The sequence below is a fragment of the Pagrus pagrus genome, assembly GCF_965226575.1.
Source record: "Pagrus pagrus genome assembly, chromosome: 6".
NCBI lineage: Eukaryota > Metazoa > Chordata > Actinopteri > Spariformes > Sparidae > Pagrus > Pagrus pagrus.
Window position 1 is genome coordinate 33,578,897 of NC_140190.1, and position 22,405 is coordinate 33,601,301.

Genomic DNA, 22,405 nt, shown 5'->3' on the forward strand with positions numbered 1-22,405 from the left:
GTTGGGTAGTTGGTGTTGGTGGGTTTTAGTCTGTGATAGCCTAAATAGCTTGCCACATTCCTCAAGAGTTGGCGTTGTTGCTGAAGTGCTTTTCAATCCTTAGCTTCTGGCTGTGTTTGGTCATCTTGACACCTCTTTTCAGGTTAGCCCTGGATGAACTGTAGGCCTGCGCAAGTTGCCCCACCACAAGAAAATTGGGAGAAAAACATTTTTAAAGGTCTGTTCAGCTCTCAGTACTTTTGCAGCTTCAAACTAAATCTCTTTTGTTTCTCCCCTGCATACCTGTACTCTCATACATCTACTGTCTTTTTTCATTAGGTTCGCTTTCAGCTGTTGCGGAAGTCTTGTTCACATTCTCTGATTTTGCTGCTTCATAATAAATGCTTTTAAATAATGCAATAACGGGGGGCTTTTGTTGAGAAGAATTTATAGGATATAAAATGTTTGTCTGAGCTTTGTTGGCTCCTTTTCTTCAATAATACTGCAGCTGATGGAACCGGGGTTGGTAGCCTTCAGTGTCTTGATGGTGTCTCTGAAGTGAGCCTGAGAATGCAGATACAGTTGTCAGAGTTGTGAAATCTTGTGAGCCGTGTGATAAGTACGTAAGACTGTTCTGAGTCATCCCCCCATCCATCCATTATCTGGACGCGGAGGCAGCAGGCTTTGAATGGTATTCCATACCTTTTTCTCCCCAGCAACACTTTCCAGGTCCTCCTGGAGGATCCCAGGCCAGTTGGGATATATTGTCCCTCCAGCAAGTTCTGGGTCTGCTCCAGGGTCTCCTCCCAGTTGGTCATGCCTGGTACGCCTCCTACCTCCGAGCTCCCCACAGATGACTGAACTCCTCACCCTATCTGTAAGGCTGAGCCCAGTCACCCTACGGAGGAAACTCATTTCAGCCGCTTGTATCCGCAATCTCGCTCTTTCGGTCACTACCCATAGCTCGTGGCCATAGGTGAGGGTCGAAATGTAGATAGACTGATAAATCGAGAGCTTTGCCTTCTGGCTCAGCTCCTTTTTCACCACAACAGTCCGGAGTAGCATCCGCAGAACTGCTGATGCCGCACTAAACCTCCTGTCCATCTCACGCTCCATTTTCCTATCACTCATGAACAAGACCCAGAGGGGGCAATACAGCATTTTCCAGCAGAGAACCCTCATCCCGACCGCTTCACACTCAGCTGCAAACTGCCGCGGTGCCTGCTAGAGGTCACGGGCTGAAGAGACCAACAAAACCATGTGTGAGAAATTAAATAGTTTTCCATTCAGTAATCAATGTACTATAGAAAACATATCAGGATGTGAGAGGAGGAGGGGATAATCCTCCTTAGGTGTAAGGGTCAAAAAGTCACATGGGCATGTGTGTTTGCCCAACCAATATACATGTGTTTTGTGAACTTGGAGAAGGCCTGCTACCGGGTTGGGAACCTCAAAATTGTGTCGCTGCTCTTTGCAGATGACACGGTGTAGTGGAAATTCTCTTTTGTGAGGTAGAGAGTTGCTAATTCTCCGAAGAATTTTAGACTCAGTGTAATTAATCAGATCTCTTTAATACATGCAGCATGGAGAGAAGACCCGAAGTGTTCTCTTGATAATAGCGCCACCTGCTGGTCATTTTTGGTGTGTGAGTTACAGGGGCCAGTCTATACCACCCCTTTGAATTTCATTGACATAATTGTTATGGTGTGGGCACAGTGCCCATCCTCAGGAGGGCATTGGCAATGAGTGTACCAAGTTTTTTGTTAATGCGAACAACCGATGTTGAGATATAAAATACTTGAATTTAAAGAATGCCATCTAGTGGCCATCGTCCACAATTTTGCACAGAACCTTGGAGTGTCATGGGGAAGTAGTAACCTGACTTTCATGTCATTCGGACGGGCCAATGTGGCGATGTGCAACACTTCCTGTTTGGAAGAAAACGTACAGGACGTTGTTATTTAATAACTTGAGTATTCTTTGGAATATCAAAATTATTTTTACAACTTTTTGTCAGGAGGCTCCACAGATGCTGTGTGCGAAGTTTGGTGCAAATCGGTGAAATTGCCTGGGAGGAGTTAGCAAAAGTAGGTTTGCGATATTTTAAGAATTTGCGAAAATTCTCGCAAATTTTCATGAATTCACGCGATCCAACACAATTCAGGGAATTCAGGTTTTTGAATGTGCGACAAAGTATGTGGGAGTTATGAGCCAAAACGCACTTTCCTTGATTATAGTGGCACCTAGTGGAGGAAGTTAACGACGACCATAGATTATCAAATGTTTCGCCAAGCCTAATGTGTTTGCCAAATAAAATCGCGTTTTCATCCACGTTCAGGCAGTGGAAAATGCGATCATTCCGGACAAAGAAAAAAATTAAAGCTGCAAGCAGCGTCGAACGGGGCCTCGCAGTCCACGCGTGTCGGGGCGTGCTGCTGTCGGTATTAAAAAATGTACGATGAAGTCCGAAGAACTCCCTGCAATGTACATAAAGAACAAATAATGACAGGACTACACTGTGTGACCCTACAGACTCTTAAACAGAGGTTTGTATCCATTAGCCAGCCAGCACTGCCGTATGTTGGAGAAGCCCTGAATTTACAATCAAAAGTGAATGCAGTCAAGCCGTTCTTTCGTCATTTAGCAATGAAAGCGCCACCTATTGGCCGATTTGCACCAAATTTTGCACAAACCGTCATCGTGCCATGGAACACAATAAGCAAAAGTTTTGTGGTAATGAGACCGTATTTTGGCAAGATATGCAAGACTGTATGTTTGTAAACTCTTTTTACAACTTTTTATCATGAGGGTCCACAGATGCTGTGTGCAAAGTTTGGTGCAAATAGGTGAAATTGCCTGGGAGGAGTTAGCAAAAGTATGTTTACGACATTTTGTGAATGGAAATGTAGCGCGAAAGTGAGCGCGGCCTACATCACACAATTCAGCTGAATTCAGGGAACACGTAGATATAAGGTATGGTTATATAAGGTTGAAAGTGTACGAAATATTATGTGGGCGTTATTGGCAAAAAATGCTTTTGTCTTGATAATAGCGCCACCTGCTGGTCATTTTTGGTGTGTGAGTTACAGGGGCCAGTCTATACCACCCCTATTAATTTTGTTGACATAATTGTTATGGTGTGGGCACAGTGCCAAATATAAAATTAGACTGCCACCAAGTGTCGGATCAGTAACACCTTCGTCAGCTATCCTCAGGAGGGCATTGGCAATGAGTGTGCCAAGTTTTATGTTAATCCAACCAACCGATGTCGAGATATAAAATACTTGAATTTAAAGAGCGCCACCTAGTGGTCATCGGTCAAAATTTTGCACAGAGCCATAGGGTCTGATGGGGAAGTAGTAACCTGAGTCATTCGGACAAACCAATCTGGAGATATGCAACACTTCCTGTTTGGAAGAAAATGTACAGGAAGTTGTTATTTAATAAGTTGAGTATTCTTTGGAATACTAAAATTATTTCAATAACTTTTTGTCAGGAGGTTCCACAGATGCTGTCTGCAAAGTTTGGTACAAATCGGTGAAATTGCCTGGGAGGAGTTCGAAAAAGTAGATTTGTGACATTTCGTGAATTTGCGGAAACAAACCTAGGGCGCAAATGGGCGATGCCGATAGCACGAGATTCAACAGAATTCAGGGAAAGCGTGCATATAAGGTTTTTAAATGTGCGACAAAGTATATGGGAGTTCTAAGCCAAAATGCACGTTCCTTGATTATAGCGGCACCTAGTGGTGGAGGTTCATGACGACCATAGATTATAAAATTTTAAGCGTAAATTTAATGTGTTTGCTAAGTTAAATCGTGTTTTCATCCATGTTCAGGCAGTGAAAAATGCGATGATTTGGGACAAAGAAAAATACTGATCACTACTTAAACAATAGGGACCTAGCAGGTTACCTGCTCGGGCCCTAAAAAATTCCGCCTACAGATTCAATAGGACCTCGCAATGTCAGTGCTTGGGCCCTAATAATAATCATTTGAAGAACAATAGGGACCTCGCAGGTTTCCTGCTTGGGCCCTAATAATAATCATTTGAAGAACAATAGGGACCTTGCAGGTTTCCTGCTTGGGCCCTAACTAGCAGATTTCCTGCTTGGGCCCTTGTAAAGAATCATTACAAAAACAATAGGGACCTCGCAGGTTTACTGCTCGGGCCCTAAAAATAATAATCATTACAAAAACAATAGTCACCACGCAGGTTTCCTGCTTGGGCCCTAATAATAATCAATACAAAAACAAAAGGGACCTCGCAGGTTTCCTGCTCGGGCCCTAATAATAATCCTAGCAAATACAATAGGGCCTCGCACTGGTCAGTGCTCGGGCCCTAATGAGAAATCACTGGTCATTGGTTAAAGAAACTGGAAGGTCTGTGTAATCTAACCTTTGAGAAGACAGCAGAGGGCCTAAAGAAAAAAAGGTTCCTAAAATACTTAGTGCCCATTTGTAAAAAATGGTCTTGCAAAAAGGGTATGTGGGAAAAAAATGGTTACAGCAATATTCTCCCTGTCATGCCACACTGTGGAGACATGGACTAAATGGAAGTTTTAATTATTTCATTATTCTTCTCTCTATTTCAATTGTTTATAATACAATTAATGTTGGAATTATGCTGGTTTTAGCTATATTTAAAAAGCTATCATTGTAAGAAAGAAGATAAACATCAGTCTAACAGGAGAATCCAGGGGCCCGGACTGGGACTCATTTTCAGTCCAGGAGTTTCATGGCTCAGACCAGCCCACTTTAGTTCATATTGTAATGGAGATATACACCGCCTGGCCAAAAAAAAAGTCACCGCCTTGATTTAACTAAGCAAATAGGTAAGAGCCTTCCATTGGATAATTACTGCAGTGATTAATATGGTTCGGCTGGCAACAAGTTATTTATGCCTAACTGATGCAGTGAGTAGCTTCTCATTTCTTAAACAACCATGTTGAAAGACATATCAACAAGATGTTACTCTGTTTCAAAAGGGTCAAATTTTTGGCCTGCATCAAGCAAAGAAAACAACTAAGAAAATTGCTAAAACTACTAAAATTGGGTTAAGAAATGTCCAATGCATTATTAAAACCTGGAAGGATAGTGGTGAACCAACATCTTCAAGGAAGAAATGTTATTGGAAAAAACTTAAATGTTTGCTGAAATCACATCCTAAAAACTCAACGGTAGAACTCATGGCTATGTTTAATAGTGAAAGTAAGTGCATTTCGAAATGCACAATGTGAAGACTAATTGAAAAAAGGCTTCAATTTGCTAGGCAGCATAAAGATTGAACTATGGAGCAATGAAAAAAAGGTCATGTGGTCTGATGGGTCCAGATTTACCCTGTGTCAGAGTGATGGGCGCATCAGGGTAAGAAGAGAGGCAGATGAAGTGATGCACCCATCATGCCTAATGCCTACCGTACAAGCCCGTGGGGGAGGTGTTATGATCTGGTCAGGTCTAGGTTCAGCAATGTTATTTGCCCAAAAATTGAGGTCAGCTGAATAGCTGAATATACTGAATGACCAGGTTTTTCCATCAATGGATTTTTTCTTCCCTGATGGCATGGGCATATTCCAAGATGAGGCTCAAATTGTGAAAGAGTGGTTCAGGGACCATGAGACATCATTTGACACATAGATTGGCCACCACAGAGTCCAGACCTTAATCCCATTGAGAATCTTTGGGATGTGCTGAAGAAGACTTCATGCAGTGGCCTGACTCTCCAATGGTATATACAAGATCTTGGTAAAAACTGAATGCAACTCTGAACGGAAATAAATGTTGTGATATTACATAAGCTCTTCAAAACAATGCCACAGCGAATGCGTGCCGTAATCTAAACGCGGTCCAACAAACTCTTAGTGTGTGAATTTTTTTAAATATACATATTAATATAATACATATAAATATATATTATTATAGCTTTACTAAGTCCACTATAGTGTGCTCTTCTATACAACCTTGTTATTCACAGTGTATTTTTCTAAAATATAATTTCCAACTCAGTGCAAATAAGTGTACCCTTATAAGATAAGGGAACAGTTTTCTTTTCTTATTCTGGCCTTTTCACTACCCCCTTTGCGCTTTCTATTATCCATCTTGAACTTTTTTATGTCTTACTCGAATTTCACCACCATGCACCCTTACCAGAAGCGTGTTATCTGGGGCAGTGCAGTCAACCGGAGTAGAGGGTCAAACCCGGAGGGGCGACCGGGAGGTCGGGTAAGGGACAGATCCAGACCGGGTGGCGATCAGCAGGTCGTGACCAAGGGCTGAAGCCCTCTGGAGGCCGAACAGGAGGCCGCCACAGAGAACCACTGGTTAGCAGCTAGAAATCATTTCCTAACTGTATATCGTTTTGGTTGTCTGGTGTTTTATGTGTATTCTTCGCCAGCTGCTGTGCTGAAACAGTGGATTGTGAGCTATAGTTTCCCCACTAAACACCCCAGCCTCTTAGGCTGTTGCAGCTGCAGTGCTTCTGGGCTAGTTGGGCTGAGTGGAATGTGATTAAAAAAGAAAAAAAAGGACATCAAGAATTTGCCAGAAACACATGCTGAAGAAGGGCGTCTTGCCAAAAATGTGTGTGGCAAGAATCAAGTATAAACAGTTTAATGGGAGTGCTGTCATTGATTTTTCTTTTTGCTCATTCACTACAAGAGGAATTCAGCACCCCGTATTTAGATTATATACGTGAGTCGAGTGCATTGTGATACATGATACAATAAAACAAATAACACTTTGTTTTTTGTACTTTTAATTTTATGCTGAGATCAAAAATAGGGAATTAAAAAACAGGCAGTTGGCTGAATTTGATTTTGATATTTAATTTTACTGATTTCTATGTCACTTGGAAGACTGTAGTAAAGAGTTCCTGCAAGACGGCTTTCACTAATGAGACCAAGATGTTTCTGAAAGGGCAGTTTAACCATGACACAAAAGGGCCAGAGGGTTTGTAGGAAGTGCTGGCCAAACCAAACAAAGGAAAGAGTATTTATATTTGTTGTGAATGCTCACATTTGAGAGCTGGTTATAAAGCCTGCTGTCAAAAAGGAGACTGAGTTTGTCATTAGCGGCATTAATGGCGTTTTACTTATTTGCACATAAAAAGTGATAGCAGTGCTGTCGCGAAAGTAGGTCTGGCATTAAACTGTAATGTAATTAGGCTGTAATTCAGCTCGAAAAGCAGATTTGCTTGAATTGTCTGCACTGCAAGCAATGTTAACTTTATTACAAGATCGTCGTTATTTATAAATTGACATTATGTCCGCTGATGATAGGTTAAAAGTCTTTATAAACTGTTTTTTAAATTAACAAGAAAACTACCGGCCTACTAAAGGGCAGGTTTAATTATTATTACCTTTATTTAAACTCAAGGGTCATCGACGGAATGCTGTCATTTACAATGGTGTTGAGTGAAAAGAAACAAAATATGAAGAAATTCAAAAATAAGACCATAAATTATAAACAAGCAAATAAATACAAATACTTACATAAATATGATTTTAAATGGAGTTCATAGAAAATACAAGATACCAGAACAACTCAATTAAAACAGGTACAAACATATTCTGCAACAGACTTCTGAATATTATGGGACAATAAAACTCCACCAGGCCAATGCTTCATGGTATTCAGGATCACCAGCCCTGACCAGTTCACACACACTGTTGCACAGTACAGGCCAAGCCAGTAAAACATTAAGTCAGCCCAGTGGTCCAGTGAATCCCACCCCTCCTTCCCTATGTCCTCTCACAACCCCTCTCTTTACCCTTGCAGTTCGTCGTGTACCTCCCCGTTTCTCCATCCCCCCCACCAGTCACGAAGTGATGCCCGGTGGCAGTGTCAACCTGACCTGCGTTGCGGTTGGTGCTCCAATGCCTTATGTCAAGTGGATGAGCGGTAAGGTGGAGCTGACCCAGGAAGAGGAGATGCCAATTGGCCGCAACGTCCTGGAGCTCACCAACATCCGAAAGTCTGCCAACTACACCTGTGTGGCCATATCCTCCCTGGGCATGATCGAGACCATAGCCAAGATCACTGTCAAAGGTCAGAAACACTCTGTGAAGGTTGGTGATTTCTTGAAATGTATTGAATTTATGGAAAACAAAACTGTAGTGAGACATTCAATTGCATTAATTACTGTTTGCAATAAACTAAAATGACAATTATTTGGTAGGAACCTGTAGGTTATAGAGTCATGGATTTCACACTGCAAGAGCACCAGAGTAGATATGAATTAATTTAAATGATGGCTCAGAAACAAAGCTTTGTTTGTACCGTAAATCGTCATGGCAGCAACACCAGTAGACCAGCTCATGAACATTTTTCAATAACATTTTGAGGCTGTAATTCCCGAGTATATACAAACATCTATTAAATAAACATCAATGTAGTTCTATATAGTGCTGTGGATTTGCTTTTGATTAAATTATGATAGACAGTCCTTGTGTGTCTTGCAGTTCTCAACTCTGTTGCAAACTTTTGTAACTGATTACATTTACTCAAATTACTGTAATTAAGTCATTTTTTGGGGTATTTTTTCAGTTCTGTAGTTTAACTGCTTATGTGTGCACTACACTATGCAATCTACTTAGTATCGTCATACTTGAGTCCTGAGTACAATTTGGATTAATATCTCAACCTTTCATTTGCATATTTGGTTAGTTAGTTAGTTAGAATTAGAGAGTTAGAGATGTTATTATCTTTGTACAATGTACAATGAAATTAAAATGACTTCACATTGAGGTGCATAAGAAACAGGCATCCACACAACATCCAATAAGGCTATCCAAATACAAACGGGCATATGAATACCTTGACATACAGTCAAAATAAAATCACAAAACTCTGTGGCAGGCAGAGGTTTGGAGAAATGACCATAACCACTGAGCAGAACAGTACAGAAGTTCAGTACCAGTAAACAAATATATGGGCTGCAATAGGCTGCTATGCCAGATGTCCTACAGTATATGACCGTTTTTTTGATGAGGATGGGCTGATATATTAGCAATCATCCAGGTCATGCTAAATCTAGGTGCTAGGTCCAGCACCCAGACTTTGTGTGTATGTATGTTAGTTTTTTATTAATTTTTTTCATCAATTGTCACTTAACAAACATCATCATTGTTCACAATACGTAAGTACATACCTAGAAATAGATCAAGAAAGAAACAAAAAACACAGAGGGGGAGTGGGAGGGGATTATGATTAACTACTTACTAAAGTAATCGATGAGATAGAGAAAGAGAAAATTAGAGTGAATAAATAAACATTAGAGGTGTGCATCTCTCCCTTATAAGACAATCCAATACACATCCAGATACACTCCTATGCAATTCAGGTATGATACATTTTTTAAATACAGGACGATTAGATTTAATGTAGTCCAGTGTGCGATTTGATGCGATACAACGCAATCTAATAAAGAAAAGTATAGAATAGAATGCTTTTATTTTCATCGCACACAGCTGTAAAACACAATTCGATTTGCAGTTCCTAAAAACAATACCTGTTAATAAACAGAAGTATGAGAATAAAAAGAGCAAAGTGGCTACAAATCAAGCACCGTATATGAAAAATAATTATTATTGCACGTTATGTATATGAAACCGCAATATTATTGCACATTGTGCATGTAAAAAATTAAATATCACATATTGCACATTACATTTATGAAAAATCAGTATCATTGCACGTCATGTCCCACAGGGTTATTGCCTGTTGTAAATCAGTTCTGTTTTGTGGGGTATTATGATGATGATGCTGAGTAGGTGGCCATGGGGGGAGTACAAGCACAAGTACAAGCTTTTAGTGCTCTGTCGTGCCTTCCAGAAGGCAGCAGAGAGAAGAGGTGGTGCCAGGGGTGGGTGTCATCCTTCAGAATGCTGCTGGCTCTGCAGAGGCAGTGTGATCTGAAGATGTCATCCAGGGCAGGTAGGTTGAGTCCAAATATAATAATATATGTTTATGATTCTATGATAAAGATATGATAAAAATGATAGATATATTCTATGATTTCTTGCTATGACGATGGCAGCGTACCAGATGCAGTAATTTGACTGGAAACAGAAGTTAGAAAAGCCCAAGTTAATAAAGAATCCTTAATGGCAGTGGTCTTTGATGCAGAGAATGCCTATGACATGGTGTGGAAGGAAGGTTCAATGATTACATTATACACAATTAGGATAACAGGAAGAACTCTTAATTGGATAAAACAAAATGTTTGATAGGTATGTTCAGGGTAAGATTGGAACAGCATTATCTACTAGATACAATGGAGATAGAGATAATGGAACTCCTCAGGGCAGTGTGATCAACCCAGTATTTTTCTCCATTACAATTAATGATGTATTCTCTGATGTAAGGTGTGGTATTGGGAAATCATTATTTGCAGATGATGGGGACTTATGGAAGAAGGGGAAGAATGTAAAAGTGATTTAAGGAAAGAAACAAAAAGCAGAGCAAGAGTCTTTGAAAGTGGTCATACTGGTGGGAATTTAGGTTTTCAGTGGTTAACAAAAATAGTGGGATACTTATTTGGAAGAAGACAAGAGAGGCAGGAGTAATGGTGTATGGAAAACAGTTGGAGCAAGCGAAGACTTTTCAATTTCTGCATTTTATTTGACACAAAGTTAACATAGAGTAATCATATAAATAAGATAGACGAAAGATGTAAAACGATCCTTAATATAATGAGATATTTTTCAGGGTCTGAATGGGGAGCAAGTAGAAGTGCTCTGAAGAATACTTATGTTGCATTAATAAGATCAGTCATTGATTATAGATGTGTAGTGTACAGTTCAGCATCAAAAGCATTATTAAAGAAACTGAGAGTAATACAAAATCAGGCACTGAGATTATGCTGTTGGTCCATTAACACCTCTGAATTCAGTTCAGAGTCCAGTTTAAAGCCATCAATGAACAAAAAATTATCTCTTGATCCCAACATCCCCCCTTTGGTCTCAGAATGTCACTTAATGTGTGATCCTGAGAGCACAAATGATTTCATCCGTCTTTTCTTTCAAGTTTGTAACATCTAGGCAGTCCAATAACCAACTGGGCATTGTTTATTGCTATCTATCGTGGCAAAACCAACATCAAGAACAGAAGTTACAAAAATAAAATTCAGATAAGCATTAAGATTATGGCCTTGTATATACTGAGTAACCTGCGTTTCTCAGTTAATCGTCAGGTTAGTGACAACAGGAAAGTTAGTGATGTCAATTCAGTGTTTCCCCTAGGATAGAGTTGTAGTAGCAGAAGTGTCACACACATGCAAACATTTTTGTTTTATGTTTTTTAAACTCATGAAAATTCAAACACGTAGGGCCAAAATCAGCTCTGGACAATTACATGACATTTTCTCAAGGACAGTTACTGAAGGGGACACCAAATGTAGTGTTGAAAGAAAAATGTGTCACCCTTCCAGCTAAGGGAAACTACATTACTACTGCAAACACTGCTAGTTACGTTTACTTTTAATCCATTTTTTACAGGATGGGGGGGTAGTGCCCCCCCCCCCTCCCGTCCCCCTGAGATCTACGCCTATGTGATTGGACAAACAAGCTATTATTTTATTTGTGACCTCTATCACACAGTGGCTAGCTAGCTGTCAATTATTTTTAAATTACTAAATCTTTAAGGAGAAATGTGTCATGTTTTATATGGCTATTCCAATCAGTGTTGATAGTAAATTAAGCTAAATTAGGCAGCCTCCTCACACTCCACCCCATAATACTTCCAAACCTGCCCAGCACGTGGAGGTGGGCATGTCAGATGGGGCTGTGTATACAAAAAGGCATCTTAAATGAAGTTAGCTATGTCATTGCCAGTAAAGGGGAAGAAGAAGAAGACATTATGGGACTAAAACATATTTGATGTTTGTCTAGTCCTACAGGTAGAATATACATAGACTTGTGTAGGCTATTCAGTAAATGAAAAAAATAATAAAAAAAATATGAATTCATAAAAACGTTTTCACAATAAAAACTATGCAGTTATGTTGTAAAACTTTGAATAAGTTAAACAGAAATAAATGATATGAAAGATAGCTGAGGGGACAGATAAACTAATAACCGTTTACTGATGAGCCGCATTTCAGTGAAAGTCAAATTATTGGTCATTTCAAGCAACACTAAATGCAACAAGAGGAAAGATGCATTAAAGGAGAAATTTGCCATGTTTTATGTGAATATCCCAATCAGTGTTGATGGTAAATGTAGTTAATTGAGGCAATACAATCCCCAGTGCATTGTGTCTTGATAGAGAGTTGGGTTATTAGAGTTTTGCTGCTTGCGCACCCTGCTTACATGTAACAGGATGCATTGCATGCAACCTCCTTACGCTTCACCCCCTAATACTTTCTAAACCTGCCCAGCAGGTGGAGGTGGCAGTTTCAAACATGGATGTGTGCAAAAAGGCATCTGAAATAAGTTAGCTATGTCATTACCAGTAAAGAGGAAGAAGATGAAGAATATGATGAGAACATCAAAGTTTTCATTGTTATAATACTACATAGACTATATATTTGTTGTACACATGTATATTTGGTAGTGTTGTATAATACACATCATTTATTTAGTATCCTTTAGATCTCAGTCTAGTGAGAAAAATATTAAGTCATAACATTGTTCACTATAAAAACTGTGAAGACATGTTGTAAAACTTTAAATAAATACAACAGAAACAATAATTTGGAAGATGGCTGAGTGGACAGATGAACAAATAATGTTTACTGATGACCCGCAGTAGTCACAACCTGTCACTTCAGCTCCTATTTCAAGCAGAACGACATACAACAAGGAGAATATGCATAAATGTCAGGTCACCACCTGACCGCTTTGTGTAATATCTTGTGGTATTAATAATGATTTAAAATATCGACCAACATGTGCGTGGACTCAACATGTAACTCTGTAACGTCGATACAAGAGTATTGCTTGTGATCTGTCTGCTGAGAAGAGGAGCCTCATGGAAATTATTTTTAAAAGTAATCCATTGTATAAACAAACACAATTTGTCATAGCAAGTCATTTGGTTTTCAAAGTCACTCTATGAAGCTGAGGCAGATTATTCTGTTAACACCCAGAGGCTGCTGGTGTGAGGCTGTGAGCAGTCTGTAATTCTTTGGTTACAGTTTTCATCAGGTTTGTTTCTCTCCTCTCCTTCTCTGGAGCTGGTTCGGTTTTTCTTAGTGTGTTTTCCACTCGCGGATGGAGGCCACTTGTGGGTCGTTGAACCAACCGGCTGTCATGTGGGTTGCTAGGGCTAGGTGAGCTCAGATGTGAACAGTTGTTAAGCTCTGGGGAGCAAGTGGCCCTAACGACTCTGTAACTCAGAGCTCCCATGTTTCCTCAACGACTCTGTAAGGACACTCCCACACAGAGTTAAAAGCCTGCAAACTCCCCTTCAGTTAGTTAGAACTGAAGAAGCCTCTTGGATGAGAGGTGAACCGCCTTCAAGAAACTGAAACAAGTCCAGTTGCGTAAGATATAGCACTTAGAATTACCATGACCTGGATGACTGAGAACTTTCAATCAATATGAATATGAACATGTTTGGTGGAGCTGTGCAGTACTAATATTAGAAGTTGAGCAGCCCTATTGTAGACCCTCAGCATATTCTGATCACACCTGTTGCTCGGTAGCAAAGGGGATAATGCACATATCTCATGAAGCCATGGTTCAAGGGTTTGAGTCCCCATCTCTCCACACATGTATGTTGATTGATTACACCTGTAGTTCCTTAATGGGTAATAATAGTCAGGGTTTGATTCCTCATCCTTGTCAGCAATCACACTATTCTTCATCTGTTCTGTATTTTTTCGTCTTCCATATGTTTTTCGACACTTCTCAACGCCTTCAGACTCTGTGTTACAGAAACCATTAAAACGTATATAATATATAACACAGTTTTAGTTTTATGTTTTTTGGTTTTTTTTTATAAATCAGTTATTGAAACACATCACATCATGTTACATGACCTTTACAAATAGATGCGTGATTTTTATTTTTATTTTTTTTCAAATAAACAAACATACAAACAAACAAACAAGTAAAAAACCTACAAAGCATTATCCCACCCCCCACCTCAGTTGGTCTTCCCTTTTCAAACAGAATATCTCATCAACCACCTTACATTTGTACATTCATATTGATGTAAGTGCACAGCTGGACAGAAAAAACAAACACACACACAAAAAAACAAAACAATGTATTGTTCACTCCTACACCGTAGGAGTTGTAGCTATATTATCGAAATGTGAGATAAGAGGCTGCCATGTAGTATAGAATTTCTCAGTTGACCCTCGGAGTGAAAATTTGATTTTTTCTAATTTAAGGAATGACATTAGGTCAGTCTGCCAAGATTGTTCTGCTGGGGGTTTAGGTAACTTCCAGTGTAGAAGGATACGCCTGCGGACAATCAGAGAGGCAAATGCTAAAACATTTAATGTCTGCTTACTGAATTCTGAATAATTTGAGGGAACTCCAAAAATAGCAATGAGTGGACAGGGAGTAATAGCTACACCTAGAACCTCTGACATAATCTTGAAAAAGCTCTTCCAGAACCCTGTTAGCTTCGAGCATGACCAGAAAGTATGGGCTAAGTCAGCTGGGACAAAGGCACATCTATTGCAAGCTTCACTACTGCCAGGAAAAATCTTTGCTAGTTTTGCTTTGCTGAAATGCATTCTATGCAGTACTTTGAATTGTATTAAGTTAAGACGGGCACAGGATGAGGAGCTATTCACTTGTAATTTGGCTCTCTCCCACCAAGGATCCTGGAGTTGGATTCCTAGTTCTTTTTCCCACCCCTGTTTTGCTGTGATCTGTGGAGAGGGGTTAGCCTGGAGAATACCTGTATACAGCTTTGATATCATTTTTATCCAAGTTTCTGGTTTGTCAAGAATTTTAGGTAAATCTGCCGGTAAACGTGGAAATGTACTGCAATGATCTTTAATAAAACTGCGAACCTGGAGGTAGCAAAAGAAGCTGGTCCGGGGCAAGTCATGCTTATGGGACAGACTTTCAAAATCAACGAATGTACCACCTAAAAACAGGTCTCGGAATAATATGATACCTTTCTCTTTCCAAAGTGTAAATGCAGAGTCAAGTTTAGAAGGTAAAAAAATATGATTATTGCATAACGGACCTAGAAGGACAAGATTGTTTAGCTTGAGATGTTTGCGAAACTGAGTCCATATTTTCAAAGTTGACAAGATTACAGGATTTGAGGTATAATTTGAAACTGAAAGTGGCAAAGGGGAGCATGTCAGAGCCACAAGTGAAGAGGTGTGGCAGGAGAGGGACTCCATTTTACACCAGTCCAACTCACTGTCATACCACCAGCTGAGTATCTTTTGTATATTTGCTGCCCAGTAGTATAACATAAAGTTAGGTAAGCCCAGCCCACCCTCCCGCCCTGCTGTCTGTAGGGTGCTTTTATTAATCCTGGCTACCCTGCCTGCCCACACAAATGAAAGAATAACTTGATCAAGTTTTTTAAAGAATGTTTTTGTCAGGAAGAGAGGTAAACATTGGAAAAAAAAACAAAAATCTCGGCAAGATATTCATCTTTATGCATTGCACTCTGCCTGCTAATGACAGCGGCAACTTGGACCACTTCTGTAAGTCAGTTTTAGTTTTGTGTTTTTTAAGCTCCTTTTAAGATTTTATAATGGGTGTTAAGTGCTTTTATTCTTTTTCTATTTTACTTTTTTTTTTTTCCATTTTCCATTTTATACACAATTTAAACATAAAAGTAATCTTGTCTTCTTTTTAGCTGATATGCTTATTTCACATATAGGACTAGGATATATAAGCTTTCAAGCTACAAATACTCCAGCCAACTCCCTCATGAGCTCCAATGCTAATTTTGAACCTAAATTTCTGGATGAAAGTAGACAACATTTTTCTAACTCGCAGTCATTCCCTCATTTTGACTCTACAAAACCAAAATCTACACCATTGCGTTCAGCAACTTATCCTGTTGCTCATGATGAAAAATCTACGCAATAGCTTTTTTCAATACAACCTGAGGTCCAAGAGGTTTTTTTTCATGAGATTAACTGAGCTCAATGACACCCTTAGTGCTATTTATGCTTTGTTGATAGTCCGACTGGTTGTTTTACTGCTACTCCTGCCACTACTACTACTACTACTACTACTACTACTATTGCTTGTTCCACTAATTTCAGTCATACATATGATGCACAGTGCTTACTGGTGCATTCTTCAACTCGACTTTTGTCCCTCAGTTCTATCGATTGCTGTTGAGCTATTTAATAAAGTCAAACCTTGACCTGTTTCGGGTTTAATATCTGTCACTTTCTCAGTTTCTCTGTCTTCATCTTGGAGACACATGCATCTGTCTGTCTGTCTGTCTCACACACACACACACGCACACACGTACACACACACACACACACACTTGGAGTTCAATCAACTCCGCCTTGCCTCTCTCCTCCTCTTCCTTCATCGCCTCTTCTCTCTTCATTCACTTTTCCTATTCCCTTGTCTCCTTCACCTCCTCCCCTTCTGTCTTCATCCTCTTTTTCCCCATTCTTTCACTTATTCTTCCTACTCCCCTATGACTTACTCCACTCTCAAGTTCACACTTCTTCAAACACTTATACACACTGTACACATTTGTCTCTTAAATTGTTATAATTTCAAGATGTTCAGCTTGTTGGAACTGACCTCATGGTTCTGATATCAGAGCGGCCCGTATTTAGACCAAAGCTTAAATGTGGCCTCCTTGCACTAACAAAGCCTGGTAAGAAAAGGAACTCCCATCTCACATTGTCTGAGAGCGCACCTGAACACATCTTCAGTTCTGCAACGACCAGATGCACGGAGAAGATAAGAGCAGTTGAACGGCAGTTTCAAGCGCAGTCCCATCATAGCGTGTTGCTGGAAGCATCAGCTTTCGTCTGCGCAACTGTTACTCAAAGGGAGCACACAAATGTTTGGATTTTACCCGCCTACGCCGCAGTCTTTAATCGTGCTGGACAAGCCAACCACTGCATGAAAAGTGGGATTTTCGTCAGTATGCGGCACTTTAAATTGACGTGGAAGTTCAGGTTTACGGCTGCACATGGCAATTTACAGGCCAAGGTCAAAGGACAGGGGGTGGAGCTGCGTGAGAGTGACGAGCGGAGGAAGACAACAGATGCAGTTTGTCTACTATAAAGTGGAAACACAAATTTTTTAGGTAATATCTACGCCAGTTTGAATGAAAGTGTTCAACCAGGACTCTTATAAAAACGTTGTTGGTGATAGAGTTCTGTCTGTTTGAGTGGACTACTCGGCACAAGACGACAGAGAGGAGTTTAAGTTAGCTTCTGACCTAGCGGCTAGCAGTGCTTTTGCATGGACTTTGCTAACAAGCTAGCGACAAGCTAACCTGATGAGTAAAGCCTGTGTGGAGCAGTGAGACCGACGGCAAACACAAAGACCCCGACGGGGCCGGATAGCGCTGCGTGAGTTTCTCTTCAGCCCGGACAGCGCTACGAACCGGAGCAAGGGTAAGATTTAAAGAATATGCTTTCATTCTGCTGTATAAGGAAACAGATACGTTAATAGATACTGATCTTAACCGTTCATTTTGTTTTCACAGACTGACCTCGTCTCATAACGAGGCCGTGACCTCCTGTTTGCTCGGAGTTATGTCCGCAAGTCCAGATTTACATGACGCTGATAGTGACGCCATTGTGTGTAAGTAACTTTTACTGTTTTGTTCCTGTTCCTTCCTTGTTTAATTTTACTGTGACTTACGTTTTTTGTTAATGCCACTCTCCTTTACTTGTTTTCCAGCTGCCTGTAAGACAGTAAGACCGAGCTCTGTGCCTCGCTGCAGTCGAGATTAGAGGTAATTCCCAAGTACAGGGCAACGTGAACGAACCACAGACGTCTGCAAAATGGACCAGATTCGGACAGAATGCTGCCAGTTACCTACAGCTCCGAGGCGGCAGACTGCACTGTTTCACTTCCACTCCATTTGCACTGTTTACTGTAGCTACTGTTAATTTGTAATGTATGTCTTGTATTTTGTATGCTACTGGACACTTGTAAAGTATCTATCTATCTATCTATCTACCTAGACACTTCACGGTGCTGTAGGATAGTCCTTCTCCTGAGCTTCCCGCTTATTGTGTGGGCAGAATTGTACATAGTTGTGTGTTTGTGTTTCTGCTAATAAAGCTCTGTCTTTGAAACTTTCCTTTCCTCGATAAATTCATTCATGTCCTTGATGGTAATAATAGTGTAGTCTATAGCATATCATATGATTGAATGAATAAAAAAAATATAAATAAAAATATATATATTTGTATGTCTACCTTTGTCTACCTATTTAGATTTTTAAAATATTAATAAACTCGCTCTTGTTTTCTTCATTTCAATATTAAGTGTTTCAATTTCTTACCTTCTTAAGCTCATGCAGTTTGACTTCAGAGTTTTTCAGCTGTATGGTGCAATACATTTTAGTTTTATGATATTTCAGGCAAATAATTTCACATTTTTGCATTTGGCGATTCTTTCAGAATTACTTCAGCTGTGAGATTTTACATTGTGTTTCACAGAAAATACATTTTCTAGTTATTAAACAATTTTCTTCTTCCCCTTTTTTGGTGCACTACTAGTTTTGCATGCTTGCAACTAGAAACATGGATCCAAAGCTAAAATGTTAAGCATGTTTCAGAGATGTGTGGAATTAATGTTAGTGCTGAAACCTGTTATGCTTAAACAATACAATTTGATTTTATTTACATTTTTATTAATTTTAAATTGAATAGTTTCCTATGAGATTGGAAACTCTACTTTCTATGAACCTAATCAACTTTACAAGCTCACTGTGCATTTGCTAAAAATGTTTAGTTAAGGAAATTTTTAAGTGAAGGATTCTACAGCTCCTTCAATCCGTTTCTCTATCACAATTTCAACATCTAACTCAATTAAGGCTTTATATGTAAGATTAAAACCTTAATTGATAGGCAACCCACCATGAAGCTCTCATTCCCTGCAATAGAAACAACAGATAGACCGTCTCCTGTGCTGATCAATTCTTCAACTTGGAGGCCTGGTCATAATCTTGGGCCCTTTATTGTGTTCCTCGAGCTGTTCCTGAGCAGTGTTTGCGGTGTGTCAGGGCACATTGTCCTGCTGGGGGGCCACTGCCATCGGGTAGTGTTGTTGTGATGAGGTGGTTGTACTCAGTCCACAACAGTGTTGCGTGTCAAGTGGCAATCACATGAATGCCAGCACCCAAGGTTTCCCAGCAGAACATCGCATTGTGATGAGATGATCAATGTTATTCACGTCACCTGACAGTGGTTTTAATGTTGTGGCTGATTGGTGTATATTCTCACTCTCAGCTACCCAAGCTCTAGCTACAATTCCAAAATCAAAGCTAAAAATTTTTATTCTCAACAAACTTAATCATCATGAAAAGGTGAAAATGTTACATATGCCACATATGTGGCAGCTGTAGCTCAATGGTAGAGCAGTGTAATTCCCTCGAAGCAGGCAAACACAAGTGGCTTTCTTTCAACGGGTTTATTTGTCTTCTTCTCTCACCAAACATCAAATCCACCGTGAAAACTACAGACAAATACACACAAAGTATAAACACAAAGTTAGCAACAATAAAAGCATTAACAGTAGGCTATGTGGAAAACTGCTTATCAGAGGAAAACCAAAGACAAAAGAAACATAAGTTACCTCGTTGGCTGCGTGCTGCAAATAAGGGAATTATCTTGGAGGGTCCTTTTAACATTTTACAACCGCTTAATGTTGTTACTTAAAGCATGTTACTTAACAGGACAGATGCTCATCCTTCTCCACTAGCTTCTCACTCTTCCTCTTCACCGAACAGCGCAACTTGATTTCAAAATAAAAGTAGCAGTTTCACAATAAAAGCTCTTTCTTAAAACAATATTACAAACAACTGTTACACTCCCACCAAATCACACAAATCTTAAAGTGGGATTTCTCTAAATACAATACTGTTGGCAATTCAAACACTTTGATTTCTCAATGAAACATTTCTTGTAGACTTTCTGACATGAAATTCCAATCAAACATTAACACCTCAGTCTGCTTCAAGCAGAGTAACGACCTTATGTATAGGTCTTTCAAGTAATACTGTTCTAGTTGTTGGTTTCCCCTTCTTGTCAAATGTAGTATCATTAACCAGCAACCTTAGTTTTCTCACCCTATCATCTGATCCTGGGTAAACTTCTGTGATTCTGGCTAGCTTCCATTCATTGCGTGGTGCTAGATCATCTTGCAAAAGAACGATGTCATTGACCTTCATGTTCCTTCTGTTCTTATGCCACTTCTGCCTCGATTGTAGGTTCAGAAGATACTCTTTCCTCCATCGAGTCCAAAACTCGTTGGCCAAATACTGTACCCGGTGCCACCTCTTCTGAAGATAAAGATCTTCTTTGACGAATTGTCCAGGTGGGGGTAGAATAACTGCAGACTTCATTGTGAGGATATGGTTCGGAGTCAAAGGTTCAGGTCCAGAAGGGTCATTCAAATGTTCAACCGTGAGTGGTCTGCTATTAATGATAGCCATAACTTCATACATGAATGTCCTAAGGGAGGTACTGTCAAGTCTTTGTGCTGACTTGTCCATTAATGCTCTCAAAGCATTAATAAATGCATCAGTTGTCATGTTGTCCAGCATCTCTATGTGTATGGCTCTTGAACATAGACAGGTAACTAAAAGACCATATTTTTTGAGCTCCTTTCTTCCCTCTGTAACATAGATTGGACCAAAACAGTCAATGCCAGCATATGTAAAGGGTGGAGTAGTTTCCATTCTGTCTTGTGGTAAGTCACCCATCCTTTGTTTTTCAGTCGGTCTCCTATATCTTCTGCACTTAACACATTTAAAAATGTGTGACGAGACTGCGCTGCTGCATCCCAGGATCCACCATCCATTAGCTCGCAGTTCGTTCATCGTCATTCCACGTCCTCGATGCTGTATCTTTTCGTGAAAGTGCTTGATAAGTAGAGAGGATATATTGCCCTTCTTAGGTAGAAGTGCCGGATGCTTCACTTGTGGGTCCAACGTGGCTCGACTTAGACGTCCTCCCACTCTTAGGACGCCTTCTTCATCCAGGAATGGACTCAACTTGTACAGATTTCTATCCTTGGTCTTGACTGTTACATCCCCTAGTTTCAAGCTCTTTATCAAGTCTGAGAATGCTTCTTCTTGTACTAACTTGACCACTGCCAGTTCTGCTTCTTTCCTTTCTTCCAAGCTTGTACATTCGTTAGTTCTTTGCTGAACACCTTTGTATTCCCTGATCTGTCTTTTCAGTCTAGCAACTGACTTTACCACCCTTGACCAATCAGAAAACTTCTTGAAGCGATCTAGCGTTGACCTTTCCTCCTTTACCTTAGTGTTACACACAAAAGCCTTGCGAAGTTCAGGATCATCTTCTTTGATTTCTCCCAACTTGCGTTCTCTGTCAGGTAGTTCCTTTTGCCACAAAAACTTTGGTCCTGTGAACCAGTTGGAGTTCTTGAGCTGCTGTGCAGTCAAACCTCGTGAAGCATGATCTGCAGGATTGTTCTCAGAGGCAACATAAGCCCATTGTTCAGGCTTTGTACTTGACTTGATTCTTTGTATGCGGTTGGCTACAAACACCTGAAACCTTCTGGCGTCATTGTTTATGTAGCCGAGAACAACTGTGGAATCTGTCCAGAAGAACACCTGCAATTCTGGAATGTCTAGTTCCTTCTGAAGCATGTCGCTGATTCGAACTGCAACAACTGCAGCTGACAGTTCCAATCTAGGTATAGTTGTACATTTGGTTGGTGTAACTCTTGACTTACCCATTACCAAACAGCAGTGAACTTCATTAGATTGATCAATAGCCCGGAGGTAAGTACATGCACCATAGCCAGAGACGCTTGCATCAGCAAAATGGTGAAGTTCATACCTTTCAACAATGCTGAATCTTGGAGGTAAGAAGCATCTTTTGATTTCCATTTCAGCCAGGTTCGGTAGATCTCTAATCCAGGACTCCCACTGAGGTCTGAAGTGTTCTGGAAGATCCTCATCCCATCCAAGCAAGGAGTATTTGTTTCCCCAAAAGGACAAAGGGTGCCATGAACCCTAGGGGATCATACACAGAAGCAATTGTAGACAATACGCCTCTTCTTGTCATTGGATTTGGTTTCACTTGAACTCTGAATTTGAATGAATCTGATGTGATGCACCACTCCACTCCGAGAGCTCTCTCCATATGTGGTGAACTCAAGGCAATGTCCAGATCTTTGACTACTGCGCGTTCTTCCTCTGGGATGGTTGCCATCACGTTCTCACTGGTAGATACAAACTTGTGGAGTCTTAACTTGCCAGTATAGCAAAGCTCTCTTGAGTCTTTGATAAGTTTCACGGCTTCCTTTTCAGTT

At 40.1% G+C, this 22,405-nt stretch overlaps 1 protein-coding gene across 12 annotated transcripts in view; it reads left to right on the top strand.

Moving 5' to 3' along the window:
* The window catches only part of ptprfa (protein tyrosine phosphatase receptor type Fa), a 541,915-nt gene that overhangs the window by 196,675 nt on the left and 322,835 nt on the right, over positions 1–22,405 (top strand). For all 12 annotated transcript variants that reach the window (XM_084354897.1, XM_084354905.1, XM_084354902.1 and 9 more), the window contains one exon: positions 7,755–8,024. In XM_084354897.1, coding sequence (XP_084211023.1) covers positions 7,755–8,024 — 270 coding nt within the window. The remainder of the gene's footprint in view (positions 1–7,754; positions 8,025–22,405) is intronic.